This window comes from Ciconia boyciana, chromosome 5 (assembly GCF_034638445.1).
Source record: "Ciconia boyciana chromosome 5, ASM3463844v1, whole genome shotgun sequence".
In the NCBI taxonomy this organism is placed as follows: Eukaryota; Metazoa; Chordata; class Aves; order Ciconiiformes; family Ciconiidae; genus Ciconia; species Ciconia boyciana.
The window spans coordinates 55,923,476-55,939,119 of NC_132938.1; the positions used below are offsets into that span (position 1 = coordinate 55,923,476).

At 42.3% G+C, this 15,644-nt stretch overlaps 1 protein-coding gene across 1 annotated transcript; it reads right to left on the minus strand.

Annotated features, from left to right (window-relative positions):
• Positions 1 to 1,500: 1,500 nt before the first annotated feature.
• LOC140651664 (alcohol dehydrogenase class-3) lies at positions 1,501 to 13,387 on the minus strand. The gene is made up of 9 exons (XM_072861392.1): positions 13,312 to 13,387; positions 9,280 to 9,381; positions 8,196 to 8,337; positions 7,500 to 7,587; positions 6,466 to 6,685; positions 5,628 to 5,888; positions 4,739 to 4,874; positions 3,680 to 3,818; positions 1,501 to 1,791 (listed from the first exon to the last, which is right to left on the minus strand). The coding sequence occupies exons 1-9, from the start codon at positions 13,321 to 13,323 to the stop codon at positions 1,767 to 1,769; spliced, it is 1,125 nt and encodes a 374-aa protein (XP_072717493.1). The 5' UTR covers positions 13,324 to 13,387; the 3' UTR covers positions 1,501 to 1,766.
• Between the last annotated feature and the right edge of the window lie 2,257 nt (positions 13,388 to 15,644).

Below are 15,644 nucleotides of genomic sequence, written 5' to 3' on the forward strand. Positions count from 1 at the left end.
GTTATAGTATAAATATTTTAAATCTGGTAGATCCAGTTGGGGGGTAGTTTTGCCAAGATGTTGAGCTAATATTCTGTTGATACCATCTTGTAGTTCTAGAGTTCTCTTGCTGGAACGGCTTAACACCAAGTTTTCTACTGAATTCTGTAATGTTCATCCAGCATTTCTGGAGCGACAAGGTACTGAGAATCACTTCACTCCTGTGTTGGAGGGGCTCACTTTCCTGGTACAAATTCACTTTTTATTTCTTCCAGATGCTCAAAATCGAATTCTTATGACATTCACAGGAGTTAACTTTGTTGTTTACTCTGTCTGAAATTAAATTAGAAATGCAGCTACCTCAACTATTTTTAGAATGCTCTAGGGATATCTTTCCAATAACAAATGGGAAAGATGTAATTGTCCCAGTTGTATAGGAGTGTCTTGGGGTAAGGTAGTTGTTAGTGGTGAGAAGGAATTTCTTCTAGTAAGATTACTGTTTGCATTCAGAGTTCTCTGTAACAGTTGTTTTGACCAGGCTCCCTTAAAACATGAAACTTCTCTCTTAATCAGTGTCGTTGGTTCACTGAAAAGCACTGACTTTTTATATACATAAAAACCTTTCTTTAACTGGGTAGCCTTTCTGCCTCTGCTTTGCAGTCTGGTTTCTGCTGTTCCTCTGTGTTTTTCTGGACCTGTGGCACTGCTTATTCAAAGAAATTTTATCCAGTCAGATCATTTCAACTATAGTTAAGAAAAAAACCCCTGCAACTCCAAAATTAAGACTTAACCCTTCCTGCTCCAACAAACAAAATCCCACAAAACCCTGAAGCCCTCATCACACAATGCTCTTTACTGTTGTTCCCCTGCACCCCTCAAGAGCAGACTGTTGCTCTAATAGTAACATTCCCTGATTCAATGACATGATCCTGTTTCTGACTAAATAGAGGTAACAATCCCATGCTGTTTGTTTTTGCAGTGTTAGCTTGCCAGTAAGTTTAAAGAAATGACAAAACTCTGCTACTGAAGTCTTGGAGGACACCACTAGGGCAAGTGGCTAGAGTAGTCTATGCTATCATCTTTACAACAGGCCTGCCTACAGCTACTGTAACGAGCCAAATAGGAAATAAGGCAGAATATGGACTTCCCAAGTGAACATGGGTACACTTGGACACTTAGGTCATACATCCAAGCACACTCTGCTCTACAGGGGCTTCAAGGTAGAGCTGGATGGTACATCCTTTTTAGTCCTAGAACAGCCTCAGAAGCTTGACAGCTGTTGGAGTTCTTGCCACTCTCTCAGTACAGTTACAGCACATCAGTGCTGCTTCTCAACCCAGCTGTGCTTAGCAAACTGCCTAGTGTAATGAATCCCACATCATTTGCTACTGACTCTGAAGAATGCTCTTCCTCTGTCATGTACACACATACTGTAAAATCACAAGAGGAAAACACTAAGATATGGCAATCATAGTCACAGTCTTAATGCTCAATAATTCCAACACTGTGTTTAGAAATAAACTTTTATTAAGTAGATTGAGTTAGGCACTATTGAATTTAAAGAACAAGTACAGAAATAGAAGTTCCACAACCAGTGCTAATTATATAACGCTATTCAGTGGTTACTGATTTTTTTGTTACTTAATATTCAGAATGCTCACCCTAAAATACATAGTCTTCCTAGTCCCAGTGAGTTTTCGTTTGCTTGATTCTACCCTCTATCAGAAATTCCATTATAAAAGGACAGTTACCATGTTGCTGGCCAACTGGAAGGTCCACATTTGGCTCTAAAGCTTTAGGACAGTTCGAATGCTTAAAATGGAAAAGAAAAAAAAAAGTTACTAAGAAGTCCATTTTCTCCCCTCCCTTTCATTGCTGAGACATACTTTAACTTAACTTCTGTCTCTTGTAAGAATGAAGTTATGCTTATGCCTATAATGTTTATCAAAAATCCTGGTTAAAAATGGGTTAGTAATGCTTGTTATCTTTGGGTTTTTTTAGTCTCTCCCCCAATAAGATACTCAAAATGGAAGCTTTTTCAAACTACCTGAGTGTCAGTTTTCAGTGGCTAGCCAAGAATATTGATCAGGAACATTAATATTTACAGGCATTTCCTCTTTTGGCTACTTAGAGAATTTTAAGTAAATTTCATTATTAGTTTCATAGGACATACTCATGTAGGAATAAAGCATTGAAATTATACTGAAGTTTGCAACTGGGAAATGGGATCAACTGCCAGATGAAATTTGCATAGATCCAGTGTTTCCAGTTGTATAAAGTACAGATGCAGTTACTGTTAACTGACTTATCAAAAATAGGAATACATATGAGATAAAGCAGATACAGTTATTACTTTTGAGAAATTTATATACAATACATCAATATGGATTGAGATCAAGTACAAAGACCATGATGGTTTCTTGAGATAATGCTGGTAACTATTTACCCATCTGCAGATGAACCTATATACGGATAAACAGAGTTGCCTGCATTAGTGCAAATATGCAGGAAAATATTTTCTTTTTTACTAGGACATCTCTCCAGTTTTTCCTCTTGTCCACCTGCTGATTTTTCCCTTCATTCAAAACATGTTCTTAAAAAGTATGTGACCTAGTCTGCTAAATAAACTGGTTTCTCCTCTTAGAGGCACTGGTAGGTCTCTCATTAAGGGTCTCTGAATTTCCAACAAATTACAGAACATCTCATTAAAACTCATTTAAAAGAGGCCTGCTCTTGAAAAGACACAGCAGGACAAGCTTTAACACACCTCAGGCTAAAACTGTCTAATCCTCTCCCCTTTCCTCTGTTAGATTTTAACCTGCAGATACAAGTTCTGCCACAGTGTTCCCATGCTGGTCCCTATTTTCCCTCAAGCACATCCATGCCCATATCTATACAAGGCTTTACAAGGATCACCCAATATATCCTCTGATAAGAATACCCTACTGTGTACTGCTTTTGCAGGCTGATCACCACTTGCAAAGTATACTGCTATAAGGGCAGCAAGGCTCATCACGCATCCAGCAGGTTTTTTACCAGCAAGTAGGGCCACTTTAATATGCAGTGAAGTTGGGCCTCACTAGGAAGTTTAATATAACTATGGCCTAAGTCTGCAGTAGGAACAGTCCAAATTGCCATTTATCTTAATAAAGGCAGAAACTGCTGTATGTTAAGAAGTACAAACCCATCATATGAATGTTCTACCCCAGTTCAAACTAGAGAAAAAAAATTAAATGTAGCATATTAAGACATCATTCCAAGTGATTGATTGTGCTGGTAATCTATCCTAAATACTTTGAAAATATACCGAAATCTACTATTTAATTAAGATAGACTAATAGCTTAATGACTTGTAAAAATGTATTCATGTGAACTCCTCTTCAGTCTCTTCATACTTCTTTTTCTGAGGAAGAATGTTTTACCAATGTTGGAAGCCTTGTCTGACTTGTCCCCTTTATCAGCTTTACATACTTGTGTATTTCCCTTATATGTTGTTGCTTGGTTTTTACTCTCTGCCTGTGTTTTGGCACATGCCTAGAAGCTCAGAGAAAATGTATTTGTTTATCTCAGAATGAATATGCACAGTATATGTCAGCCTTTATCCTCCCTGTTTAAAACATAACAGTGGGCAGGGAACCTATATTTTGACAGTATCTCATCAAGAACTGTCTTCTACCCCTTTCAGTATTATGAACATTACCTCTTTCCTGTGTGCATCAGCTCAAAAGCCTCATTAATTTTGTCAAAAGGCAGGGTGTGAGTCACAAATTCATCAACCTTGATCTTTTTGGACATATAGTCAGTCACCAGTTTTGGTACATTGTCTACGCTCTTCCAGCCTGAAAGACAGAAAGCATGCATTTGTTTTTCCCCTTTCCACCCACCTCAGAATACAGAGAGAAAGAAAAAATACAACTCTTACATGAGTACTTGTGTGATAAATATGAAAAAGAACTGAGATCAGTGACATGTTTGTCCCTCCTGCTCTACGCAGGCAGTAAGGAATGCAAGAGGACAGCTAGGTCTGGCAAGAGCACACGTTATCCACACATGTATGTGCACTAACCTTTCACTAGGTATTTCAGCATTCAACGTAACAGCAGCCCTCCCCTCGGAAAGCATGCACGAGGCATGTCTATCAGCCCTTCTGTGTATCTTTATAACCCAACTAAGTTTTGTATTACTTGGAAAAAGGGCAGTGTAATAATAACATCAAGTTTGGATACTTCCATGAACTTCAGCAATTACTGAATCCCCAAGTTATCAGTAGCTGTAAAAGTCTCAACGGTTTTTTTTGGTCTGACAGCAGAAAATGTGTATCAAGTACTTGTTGCTTTTTATTTTAAAGCTCTTTATAGCACATTCCCATGTTAGCCCCACAATTTGCTTAGTGATTAAGCAACACAAACATGCTTATGCGAGTTCCCATCTCCCCAAAGACTAGGTCCTTTCACTGGACCAAACTGAAACAAACCTTCCATAAGTGATGAAGCAATCCCTCTACACCGCTCCTTTAGTACTCAATAGCATATAGTTATATTGTCTCTTCAAAATATGTGAGATATCATACCAATGTGTTTATTTGTAGCCTGTCTGTAGGAATATCAGATTTTAAAATCTTTATCTTAAAAATCAACACAGCATTTATGAATAGCCTGTCAGTAGTACATTTCTTGCACAAGCAAAAGCAAGGCAGTGTGTTCTTCCCAACTTGAACCCATAGTAAGTTATTTTTATCCCCATACCAAAAGAGAGTTACCTCCAAATGCGGTCCCTTTCCATGTCCGCCCAGTTACTAGCTGGAATGGCCGTGTGGAGATCTCCTGACCAGCAGCAGCTACTCCAACTATCACACTGACTCCCCAGCCTTTGTGGCAGGCTTCCAAGGCAGCCCTCTTCACAGATGGATAGGACAAAGCAGAGCGTTTATTGCTAATGTTTATGCTGCCTAGACTGGCACAGGTTGCACTTCCTTTCCCCCAGTTAATGAATCACCACATTAGTATTTAAGGAACAATAAATACACTGAAAATTACATTAAATTTTCCATTGGTTCAGACTCCTCATACTGTTAAAGATTCACTTTGCTCTTTTTATATCCCATCTGGCTTCCAGAGAAGTCACTCTGAACTCCCACTGGGAGTTGGGATAAACTGTAATCAGAAACAATCTAGACCATGTTACTGACAGGAATGCTGTTGTAATTCCTGAAAACCTAGCCTTACATTCAGTAATATTTCTGTATTTCCAAAGGTTAAATTCATTATTTGAGGAATTAGGGAAATACTGAGTGGTCCCTGAGATTTTACTGTTCATTGTACAATATATTTTATGTGGGTTTTGGTAATTTTTCAACTGTCAACATATGAAAACTCGGGATTTCAAAGAACTCCCATTAAGGAAAAAGTTTGTAAATTATAAGTGCCATTTTCAACCTAAGAAGTAGCATCTGCTTTCATTACGTAATTAGGATTGGATGTAAATTGGCCCTTTTAGTCATAGCAGTTATCATTACTATTGAAAACAAATAAATTAGTATGGCATGTTTTCTGTAACAAGAAAGCAGCTCATTTCGCTATTTAGCTAAACAACTAAGTGGCAGCTAGCTATACCCTCCCTCTGCATACTACTGTTACGCAAACACTCACCATGACTCCAACATTACCAATGCACTCAAATGAGTAGTCTACACCACCATCGGTCATCTCAACCAGCACCTCCTGTATGGGCTTCTTGAAGTCTTGAGGGCTAATGCACTCAGTAGCTCCAAAATCTTTGGCTTTGGCATACTTATCCTTGTTCAAGTCGATGCCAATGATCCGGGATGCTCCTGCTATTTTACAGCCCATAATAACTGCCAGCCCAACTCCTCCTAAACCAAAGACAGCACACGTAGAACCAGGTTCCACCTAGGAACAGGAAAAGAGCCATGAGCAACACCAAGAAAATTCATCCTTCCACGTAAGTGGGAAACACAGGTTAAGAAGTCTGTAATGAAAGAAACATGGAAGCAAATATATATGGCTATGAGACTTTATCACTTAGATAAGGGAAACTATACAGAAATTTCATCCAAAAGCTCTTTAGGTACTAAGCTTTTCTTTTTGCCCAAAGACTCGACTCCCATAACCTGCCCTAGACTCATGCACACTCACCTACCAGCTCTGTCTCACCCTGAGCTTCAAACTATCAGAATGACTTGCAGCAAGATTAAGATGAATTGGAAGAATAATTTATATATAGCTGGTATCAAAAGGGATGCAGAATCTTCTACCTGGATTTCCTCTAAAGGGCATCAGGTTCTTCTAACCTGATCTGGCCTTTATGGAGAAGTCAGGAATTCTTAGCTAAGCTTCATCAGTTGAAGAGGAAGAAACAGAAGTTTGGTACATCATGTTTACAGTCCTAATCTAGTCCCTAAACTATCTGTGTACTTTGGCTCAGATATAGTTACAGAGAAAAGGCAGAGGCAACCACAGCCTTTACCTTAGCAGTGTTAACAGCAGCCCCATAGCCAGTAGAGATGCCACAACCCAGCAGGCACACTTTATCGAGAGGTGCTGCAGCATCTATCTTGGCTACTGAGATATCAGCCACCACAGTATACTCGGAGAAGGTGCTAGTTCCCATGAAGTGGTAAATCTGCTTTCCTTTGCAGGTGAATCTGCTGGTACCATCAGGCATGAGTCCTTTCCCTTGAGTAATTCTTAAGGCAAAGACAGGAAAGTACAGTCAGAGTCCTAAGCAGTATCTCTCACCAGACAGTATCCGTTAAGTAGCACAGAGATGCAGTTGCATACTTGCACTGTTATTGTTTAATCATGTCAATAAACCCAGGAGTTCACAGAAGCCCAGGAGTTCAGATGCTAAACTCCTAAAGCTTCATGCTGTTAATTCCTCCACAGAAGCACTGAAAGAAATGGAGTTTTATCAACATGTTGATCTTGTTAGGTACCAATGCTAGATGCTTGTGCCACGGTATCACACTGCTGTCTTCACCTCCTTCAGTACTCTTCCCTTGAATAGCACCTGTCAATTATGTCACTGGGATTTTTGTTTGGGTTTGGGAGAATTCTTTTCCAGAATGGGAGCTGGAAATTTAGCTGGGAAGCAGGTGTTAAGGAAAAAAGAGCTTTCTGTATAATTCTGTACTACTTGACAGCTTTGGTGTTGACTCCCAAGAACTAAATTCCCTGAAGTGCTTCCCTTAAGTATGGATTAAATATGGAGTCAGCATTTATGTTTTCAAAGCTGTGGACACAAGCTAGCAGTTTACACCTTCACATACATGAAAACAGAGAAAACAGATTTATTTAAGGGCAAAAAAGAAAATAAATTTTAAGGAAGAATGGAAAGCAGTGCATAACTGACTCCCTAAAACATCTACTTTCCAAGTCATCAAATGATGCATCAAGAGATTTATTCTTCAAAGATAACTCCTGTCAATTACTTTCGATAACTAGAACAGGTATACATTGAACAAATACTATACTGTGTGTCAAAATAAAAAGCATACAGACCTTATCTTCTGGCACAGATTTGTTTTAGGATTCTTACAGAACTTGCACTCCCCACACTGGGGGATGTATAGAGGGATAACAGTGTCCCCTAAGAAAAAATAAAAAATATTCTGTGGCTAGTTATCAAGTCAAGCAAGGGATTAGGAAAAAAACTGAAGTTACTCGATTTTCATGGTTTTTATGTGAGCCTCTGTTCATGTAAAAACTTCTTCATGTATTAAAAACGGTTTACGGTATAGAGTAGCATTGTTTATAGAGAGTGCTAGATAAAAGACTTTTCTCATGTCTGAGCAGACAGCTGATCAGAAGTTCATCATTCCAGAACAAATAGGAATGTTACTGTAAAAGAAAACCCCAAATCAACAGTGAACAACACAATTAAACATTTTTAAGCCCTTTAATTAAACCAACAGGTAACAACTATAATTTGAAAAAGAACCCTCTTCTAACTATATTGATCCAATTTCAAGTAAGAAGTTGGTTATGCTAGGCTCTTTCAAGCATTAAACCAAGAGCACATTGAATACATTACTGTTGTATCTCACAGACAAGAGAAATCTACACAGGCATACACCCCAGAATAAGACATTATATTAACTCCTGCAATATAGCATTTCAGTGGTCCAATTTGACAGCTGACCTTCCAGTGAAGTAACACTTTTAAAGAAGGCAGAAAACTTCTAGATATTTTCTTACCCGGCTTTACTTTTGTTACTCCTTCCCCAACACTCTCGACAATTCCTGCTCCTTCGTGACCCAAGATCACAGGGAAACATCCTTCAGGATCAGCACCACTGAGAGTATAGGCATCAGTGTGACAGACAGCAGTGGCAACTATCTGTGAAGAAATACATAATCTGAGGCACCTTGAAGAACACAATAGTAGCACAGAGCTAAATATTTCCCTTTGGTCAGAAATTCAGAACAATTGCTGGGACAAATTTGCCAATCCTGGCAGCGTTTGTGATACAGCTAACACACTTTCACTCCTGGCAAGGCACAGGAGTGCCAAGGCAAGGCACTTTTTCTTACTTTGAAAAAGTAAAGTCATGATAGTACATCTTTTCTCATTTCCATCAACTAAATTCTGACGTTGAAACGGGTAGAAGATGACACCTGGTTTCCTAAAGCTAGAAATCAGTACTCCAAGTCGTCTCAAAGTAGGTTGGCATCTCAGATTTGAAGTCAGTCAGTCTCTCAAAGGTAAAATGACCAGAGAGACCACACAGAACTCTCAGTACTGCATAAATCCATTTTAAGTCTTAAGGACCACACAGAGATCCTTTCCAGAGAGATAAATTTCACCTTTTTGGCAGATATGGGCTACTGGAAAGTCCTGATCAAATCAGAAACTTGGGTATGGGGAATCCAAGAGACCAATCACACAGCTCAGCAGCCAGTAACTTACGGCCTGACTGAAGTTAAAATCCACTGTGTTACACAGCTGCAACAGGTCACAAGCTGCTGCCCTTCAAACAAGATCAAAGGTGTTCCTAGTTCCAATGTTTTGAGGGAGTTTAGTCTGTAACAACTGGAATTGATCCCCAAGACTAGCCATGATCTTTAGACCAGACTGTGAAGTGAGACAAGTAGAAATTAAAACTGTTTTTCATAAACAGATGATTTAAATACCATAATTTTCTTCTTTGTAAAGCCAGCTGAGATACTAATGAACTAATGCTATCCATTCAACATTTCTTCTGTTGGTAAACAAACTGTTCAGCTTTAATACTTCGTCTCCCAAAATACAATGCATACAGCTAACGATTCATTTAATTACCTTGATACGAACTTCATGAGCTTTTGGTGGAGCAACCTCCACCTCCTCAAGAGAGAGAGGTTTACCTGCCTCCCAGGCAACAGCAGCCTTGCATTTAATAACCTAAAAGACAACAACAACAAAAAAAGAGGACATCTGTCGTATGGTTCATTTAAAATAATTCTTGTTCAGCCAAGTGAGAAAATGAGAGAAACACTACTGGCTTTTGGAAAGAATCCCAGATCTGAAATTCATAATTTCAACACAAAGGTTTAATTGCCCTACATTTGCTTTCAGGAAGCTAAATAATAATGAGTAAACCAAGATCTGAAATTTGGATGTCATTCTCTTATTGAGCAAAAAATATAATAAACCCAGGAGTGCTTAGGAGATACTCAAATACTGCAGTGAAATGAGCAATAGGAATGGAAAGATTGCATAATAAAAATGGTGGTTTAAAATAAGAGACTGGCATTTATTTGAGATGTGTTCCTTGAGCATAGAGTGTTCCAAGTTAAAAAATTTCAGAAAGCAAACTGGTGGTCACATAATGGTCTGTGACCCCCATCAAGAGTGAATTTCTTGTTCCTTATCAGGATGGTGCTGAGTACAGTTTTGGCAAGGAGATGTGCGTGCATGCAGCTGACGTGCAAAGCCCTCCAGTGATGCATAGGGACCGGAGAGATTTTGCTATATTGTCAGCGAGTTATTGTGCGCTAGCACCTCTGCAGAGCCTGCATGGATTACTTTTAGCAAGTGTTCATTCACTGCTCTCACCGTCGCAAATCCTGCTCTGCAACCACGCCTATACCTCCCAGAAGCTTTTCAAGCCAAATGGTGCAGAGCCTGGATGAAAGAGCAGGATCTGTGGATCCGTAAACCCAATCCTATCAACAGATACATATGCACAACTGACTGAGGAAATCAGCAGGCATTATAGCCATACGATCCAGAGCAGCTTTGGGTGCTGCAAGGGTAAGCATGTGGAGTACCCTTAGATGTCAGTTTTACAAAGCATGACTCCGGGTCTATCCTTCAGGATAAAATGTGCAGGGTATCAAATCTGAATTTTGCTTTCTGACAGACAATATCTTTCAGCAAATATGATCTGCAATAGCTTCCTGCAGGACACACAGACCAGTTGCGAAATCAAATTCCAGACCTTATCTACATAAAACCTGATGAGGAATACTATTGCAGACTAGACTGCTTTGGAACAGATCCCTTTGCAATCTACTCAAGAATAGCGTCCATGTATTTTGGAATAATTCAGTTATACCAGAAGACTTGCACTGATTTTCTTCCATGCAAACAAGGTCTAAGCCATTGCTATGACAGTTGGAAATATGAAGCATTTCATAGCATGCAATATAAACTGATGTGAGAAAATGACATTGTGTGCGTTCAAACTAGCTGTGGTGTTCCCGTGGAATCACTGGAAGGGGATTAATACAAATTCCCAAGACCAGATGTGCAGTCATCCAGCCTTTTTGAGATTTCACTGCCTGGAAGAAATAACAGTACCAAGACCACTTGTTGAGCTTGCCAGGTCTGATTCATCACCTGCGTGTACAAGAGAAAATAATGGGTAGTTTATGACTTCCCATAGTATTTTTGTTGTACAATTAACAGTATCGGACTTTGCCAGAGCCAGTTAACACCCTCGCTGTACCTGTACTAGCAGAACTGCAGATGTTTACCTTGGCTTAAACTTGCTAAAATAAATACTGCCAACCCTAAAGGGACAGAAGCTTTATAACACAAAACACGTACCCATTCCTACAGCCAGCAGGGGCCTAGATTGGACAGAAACACCCTTAACCTAGAACCGTGAATTCCCCTTGCCCTGCTTTTTATTACCAGGGTAAATATAAAAATGCACCAAATGTGACATAGTAACTAACTGGGGAGTCACAGTATGGGCATTCAGTCATAATCTCTAAATGTACCAAAGATTTTGCCAGAAAATCTAAATTCAAGGCACAAAGTGCAAGAGGAGCCATCATTCAGTCAATCATTTACTGGTTTTCAATCCATCCCTCATCCTCCCCCCATGAAGTCACTTGTTCTCACAAAGGAGACTGTGCATTCCTAAAATTTGAATTTCCACATGCTTATTTAAGCACAGGATTAAAGAAGGCAGAAAAGAAAAGTCTCCTTATGGGATAAATTCTGATCTTCCTAAAACATTACACATTAACATTACACATCAGGAAGTATATTTTGAAATAATAATAACTTCAGAAACTGAAGTTATGATTCAGAAACTTTTAAAGAAGTTGGCTTTTGAAACAGCAGTCAACTCATACAGCCATAAAGGCCCCTGGACTATTCAGAGTGGATATCAGAAAAGTCCCATCTTCTGACCTTTCGATATTCAAAGCTTTCCACTGTTGCTTTGCTGAAAATCTTGAAGCCAACAACTGGAAAAAAACCCCAACTGTCACCAGTTCTTAATTTTCTCTATTAATATATTAGCACAGGAGCAGAACTGTTGAGTTGCTTGTAGCCACACACACGATCAGCCATCTCACTCAAGATGAAATCGAGCTCTTGGCAGTGACAGAATCTGCCCTATCCTCTCTGGAACTGCTGCCGGCCTGGACCAGCCTCCAGTGTCTGCACAAGTGAGACCACCCAGCCTGCTCAGACCCAGGACACCGAACTGCTGCACAGAAATTAAGGCAGTATTAATTAAGTTTGGACTATCATGACATTTTGAAAGCAATGCAGCAAACTTGCCAGGCAATGGTTTTGAGAGCAAGCAGGGTCCAGCTCTACTGAAAATGGACTGGCAGCGCTGCTGGAGAGCGGCCTCAAGGATCGCACTCACCATGAAGTGGCATTGTCCCAAACACACATCTATTCTTTCTTGTCCCACTAAACAGTCACAGGAAGAAAACACACAGGGTGAACTGTGCTTGACTATTTCCCCCAAGCCCACCCATCTCAGCTGACATGCTGAGTACGCTCCTTACTTCGTTGTGGCAACGGAACGTGCACTGAAAAGCCAACGCCTTCCCAGCCCCGTCTGCAAAGTGATGTTCTTCCCTTCCTTCAAGCTTATCGTAGAATCATAGAATGCTTTGGGTTGGAGGGGACCTTTACAGGCCATCTCGTCCAACCCCCCTGCAATAGCAAGGACATCTTTAACCAGACCAGGTTGCTCAGAGCCCCGTCCAACCTGACCTTGAACGTCTCCAGGGATGGGGCCTCCACTACCTCTCTGGGCAACCTGTTCCAGTGCCTCACCACCCTCATTGTAAAAAATTTCTTTCTTAAATCCAGTCTAAATCTGCCCTCCCTTAGTTTAAAACCATTGCTCCTTGTCCTGTCACAACAGGCCTTGCTAAAAAGTCTCTTCCCGTCTTTCCTATAGGCCCCCTTTAAGTACTGGAAGGCTGCTAGAAGGTCTCCCCGCAGCCTTCTCTTCTCCAGGCTGAACAACCCCAACTCTCTCAGCCGGCCCTGTAGGAGAGGTGCTCCAGCCCTTTTGAAGTCACATCTGTCCGAAGCCCATAGGAAACCATGAAAGCTCAAGGTCTTCTGCTCGTTCTTCCAACACTGTGACTAACAAACAGTCTTAAGCACATAAGCAGAACCCTCAGACCTAGAAAACGTGCACAGTGGTTGATTATAACACACGGCGGGGAGCAATGCGCGTAGTTTTGTTCCTAACCCTGCAAATTCTTACAGCAGGCGCCTCCCACGCGCAAATAACGGCACTGATTTGTGCCGCACACCGTGTACGCGTAGGACAGGAGTCAGGAGACGCCAGGCCAAGCCCTGCGCCCCGATTCTCGCTAGCGCTGCGCGCTCGCCCTGCAGCGTCCGGGCGGGAGCACACACATCAGCAAGGGCCCGCAACCCCCGGCTCCGGAAAGCCTCCCAGCACGTCCGGTCACCGGCGCCGTGGCCGCAGGGCGCCGATGTGGGGCGGGGCAGGGCCCGCCTCAGCCTCCCCCGTGCAGGCGCCGCGCGGGCCCCTCCGCGCGCCCCGGGGAACATTCCACCGCGCGCGCCCGGCGCCTCCGCGCACGCGAGCCGTCTCACCCCGCTGGCCATCGCGCGCGCCTGCCGCTGCCCAACGGAAGGGGAAGGGGAAAGGGAAGGGGAAGAGGAAGGGAAGCCCGCCTCTCCCGCCCCTCCCGCCCACGCGCATGCGCCCTGGGGCGGGCGGCGCGGGGGCGGTAGGCGGTGTGTGGCGGGAGGGGAGGCGGTGAGGGTGGCGGGCTGGGGCGCTTCGTGAGGGGGCTGGCTCCTTCCCTCCCTCATTCCCCGCCGGGATGGCAGGGCAGGAGCGCCCGCAGGGGGTTACAAACCCCTTGCAGTGCTTTTCTTCCTGCAAACCTCGGTACGGGCGAAGACCTGGCCGTTTTCTCACGGCTTCCCCCGGTGCTGCATTGCGATGTGGCTGGTTTTGTGGCTTCCGACGGCTGCATCAACGTCTGACAACGTCAGCCCGGCAGGCAGATTTACATTATTCTGCCTGTGAGGGAACAGACCCGTTGTCCTGGGTATTGGGTCTAGTCCCCTGATCCTGCCGACACCAGGTTGTCCAGCCTCCTTCCCGAGTAATGGGGTGTAATTGACCCCTTCTGCGCTGCTCCCTGAAGGCTGCAGCGTGTGCATGTACATGCATTCCTTCTTGCACCCGGCCTGGAGATACTTGGTACCTCCTGTATCTCACCGGGACACAGGTGGGAGCTTCCTCATGTCTCCAGGGTGGGTCCTTCGCACCTGAATCTATACTTGGCTGGCTAAACCGCAGTGGTGGAGGCTTTACTGGGCAGCGGTGTGCTTCAAATGGGGAGAAGGCAGCCCCTTTCCAGGGAAGGCTAAGGGGTCTGCAGTGAGATGGAAGTTTTGGCTGGGGCCCTTGGGATCCCGTCTGGCAGTCTTTGAAGCAAAGGGGGTATTGCTACAAGATGGGATCGTTAACCTGCTCACACTGTTGTTTCATTTTCTGAAGAACCTTCTTTCTCCAGGCAGGATAGGAAGGTCTTCTTGTGAGATCTGCGGACGTGGTTGTGTAAGATCAGGTGAACAGTTCTGCCACGGGCTGCGGGATTTTACATGAGAGGTGCTGGTGCTTGAGGAATTGCAGGGTGTAACTAAGTCCCCCTCAGTAAGAAATGGAATTTTTATTTTCCAGTGGCATGCTAACAAAGCTCAGCAAATACCACAGTTAGACAACAGCACCAGCTTGGGGAAAAATAAACTTTAATAACACAACTTAAACAACTATAGCATTTAATAAATAACTTAAAAATAACATAACATTTAATAATGTAACTAAAATGACAAATTAGACCTGTAGGCTCAGGAAAGCTGACACCCAGCTGGAAGGTAATGTGGGCAGTGAAAGCGCTATATAGGTTTCACATATGGTGAAAGGTGTTGAGAAGGAATGAAAGGACGTGTGATCAGGCTGCCTGTCCCATGGCCTTCTTGAGGCTTTCCATTAAGTACTTCAATGTGTGTTCGCTGGCTACCGCTAAAACCTTGTAGTTGAAATCAAAGCAGGCCTTGTCCATTTCCTTGGTTAAATTCAGCTCTGCCAACCTCTCCTGTGAATTTCATGCTCTTGGTCACACCGGGTTTGTCAGTGCTTCCAAAAAGACTCAAAACATTTTATGTTTAGCTAAACTCTGCAGATGCTCAGCTTTTGTTAGTATCTGACATTCTGGAAACTGCAGGTACTGATTCTGGTAGACAAAAGCACAAATACAGAAATCCTAACTCCTTAATGCTCATTGTTCAATTTGAGAGATTAAAGTGGTTGGTTTTTTCATTTTTCCTTCCCTTGCAGCTCTGTGGTGCTGTCTCCAGTGTTGCTGTGTACTATTGGAAGCCCCTGGACATGGTAAGTGGTTTTGCAACTTTCTTTCTGTTCTCAGTACTGTGCAAGTAAATCAAGTCATCACAGTGTGCTCTTGACTGAACTGTCTATGCTTTGTCATGTGTGTTTCAGCTTTATGTAGGACAGTTCTGTAGGTGAGGGCTCCTAGTGCTACTGTGGTTTTTACATTGGGTTGGTTTTGGTGTGTTGTTCTAGCAGATGTTATGTGCTAATCAGAAACATTAGTTTAGACTGAGAGAAGAGGAGGGCTTGGAAGCACTGTGAGCATGTGGGAGAGAGGCCTGACAATCGTATTTTTGCTTGGAGGATGTTCTCTGTTCCGTGTGGAGAGTGGAGGAAAAGCCCAAAATAACTAGGAGTCTGCATTACCTTTTTTTTTTCTTTTTTTTCTTTTTTTTTTTTTTTTAATTATATTATTATGCCCCCTGGAGGCATTAGTTTTTAGTGAGGGTTTTCTGTACCTTAGTTTGACTTTGAAATACAAGAAGATGCAGAGCAAGAAGTCACTTGCAAGCTTGGCAGC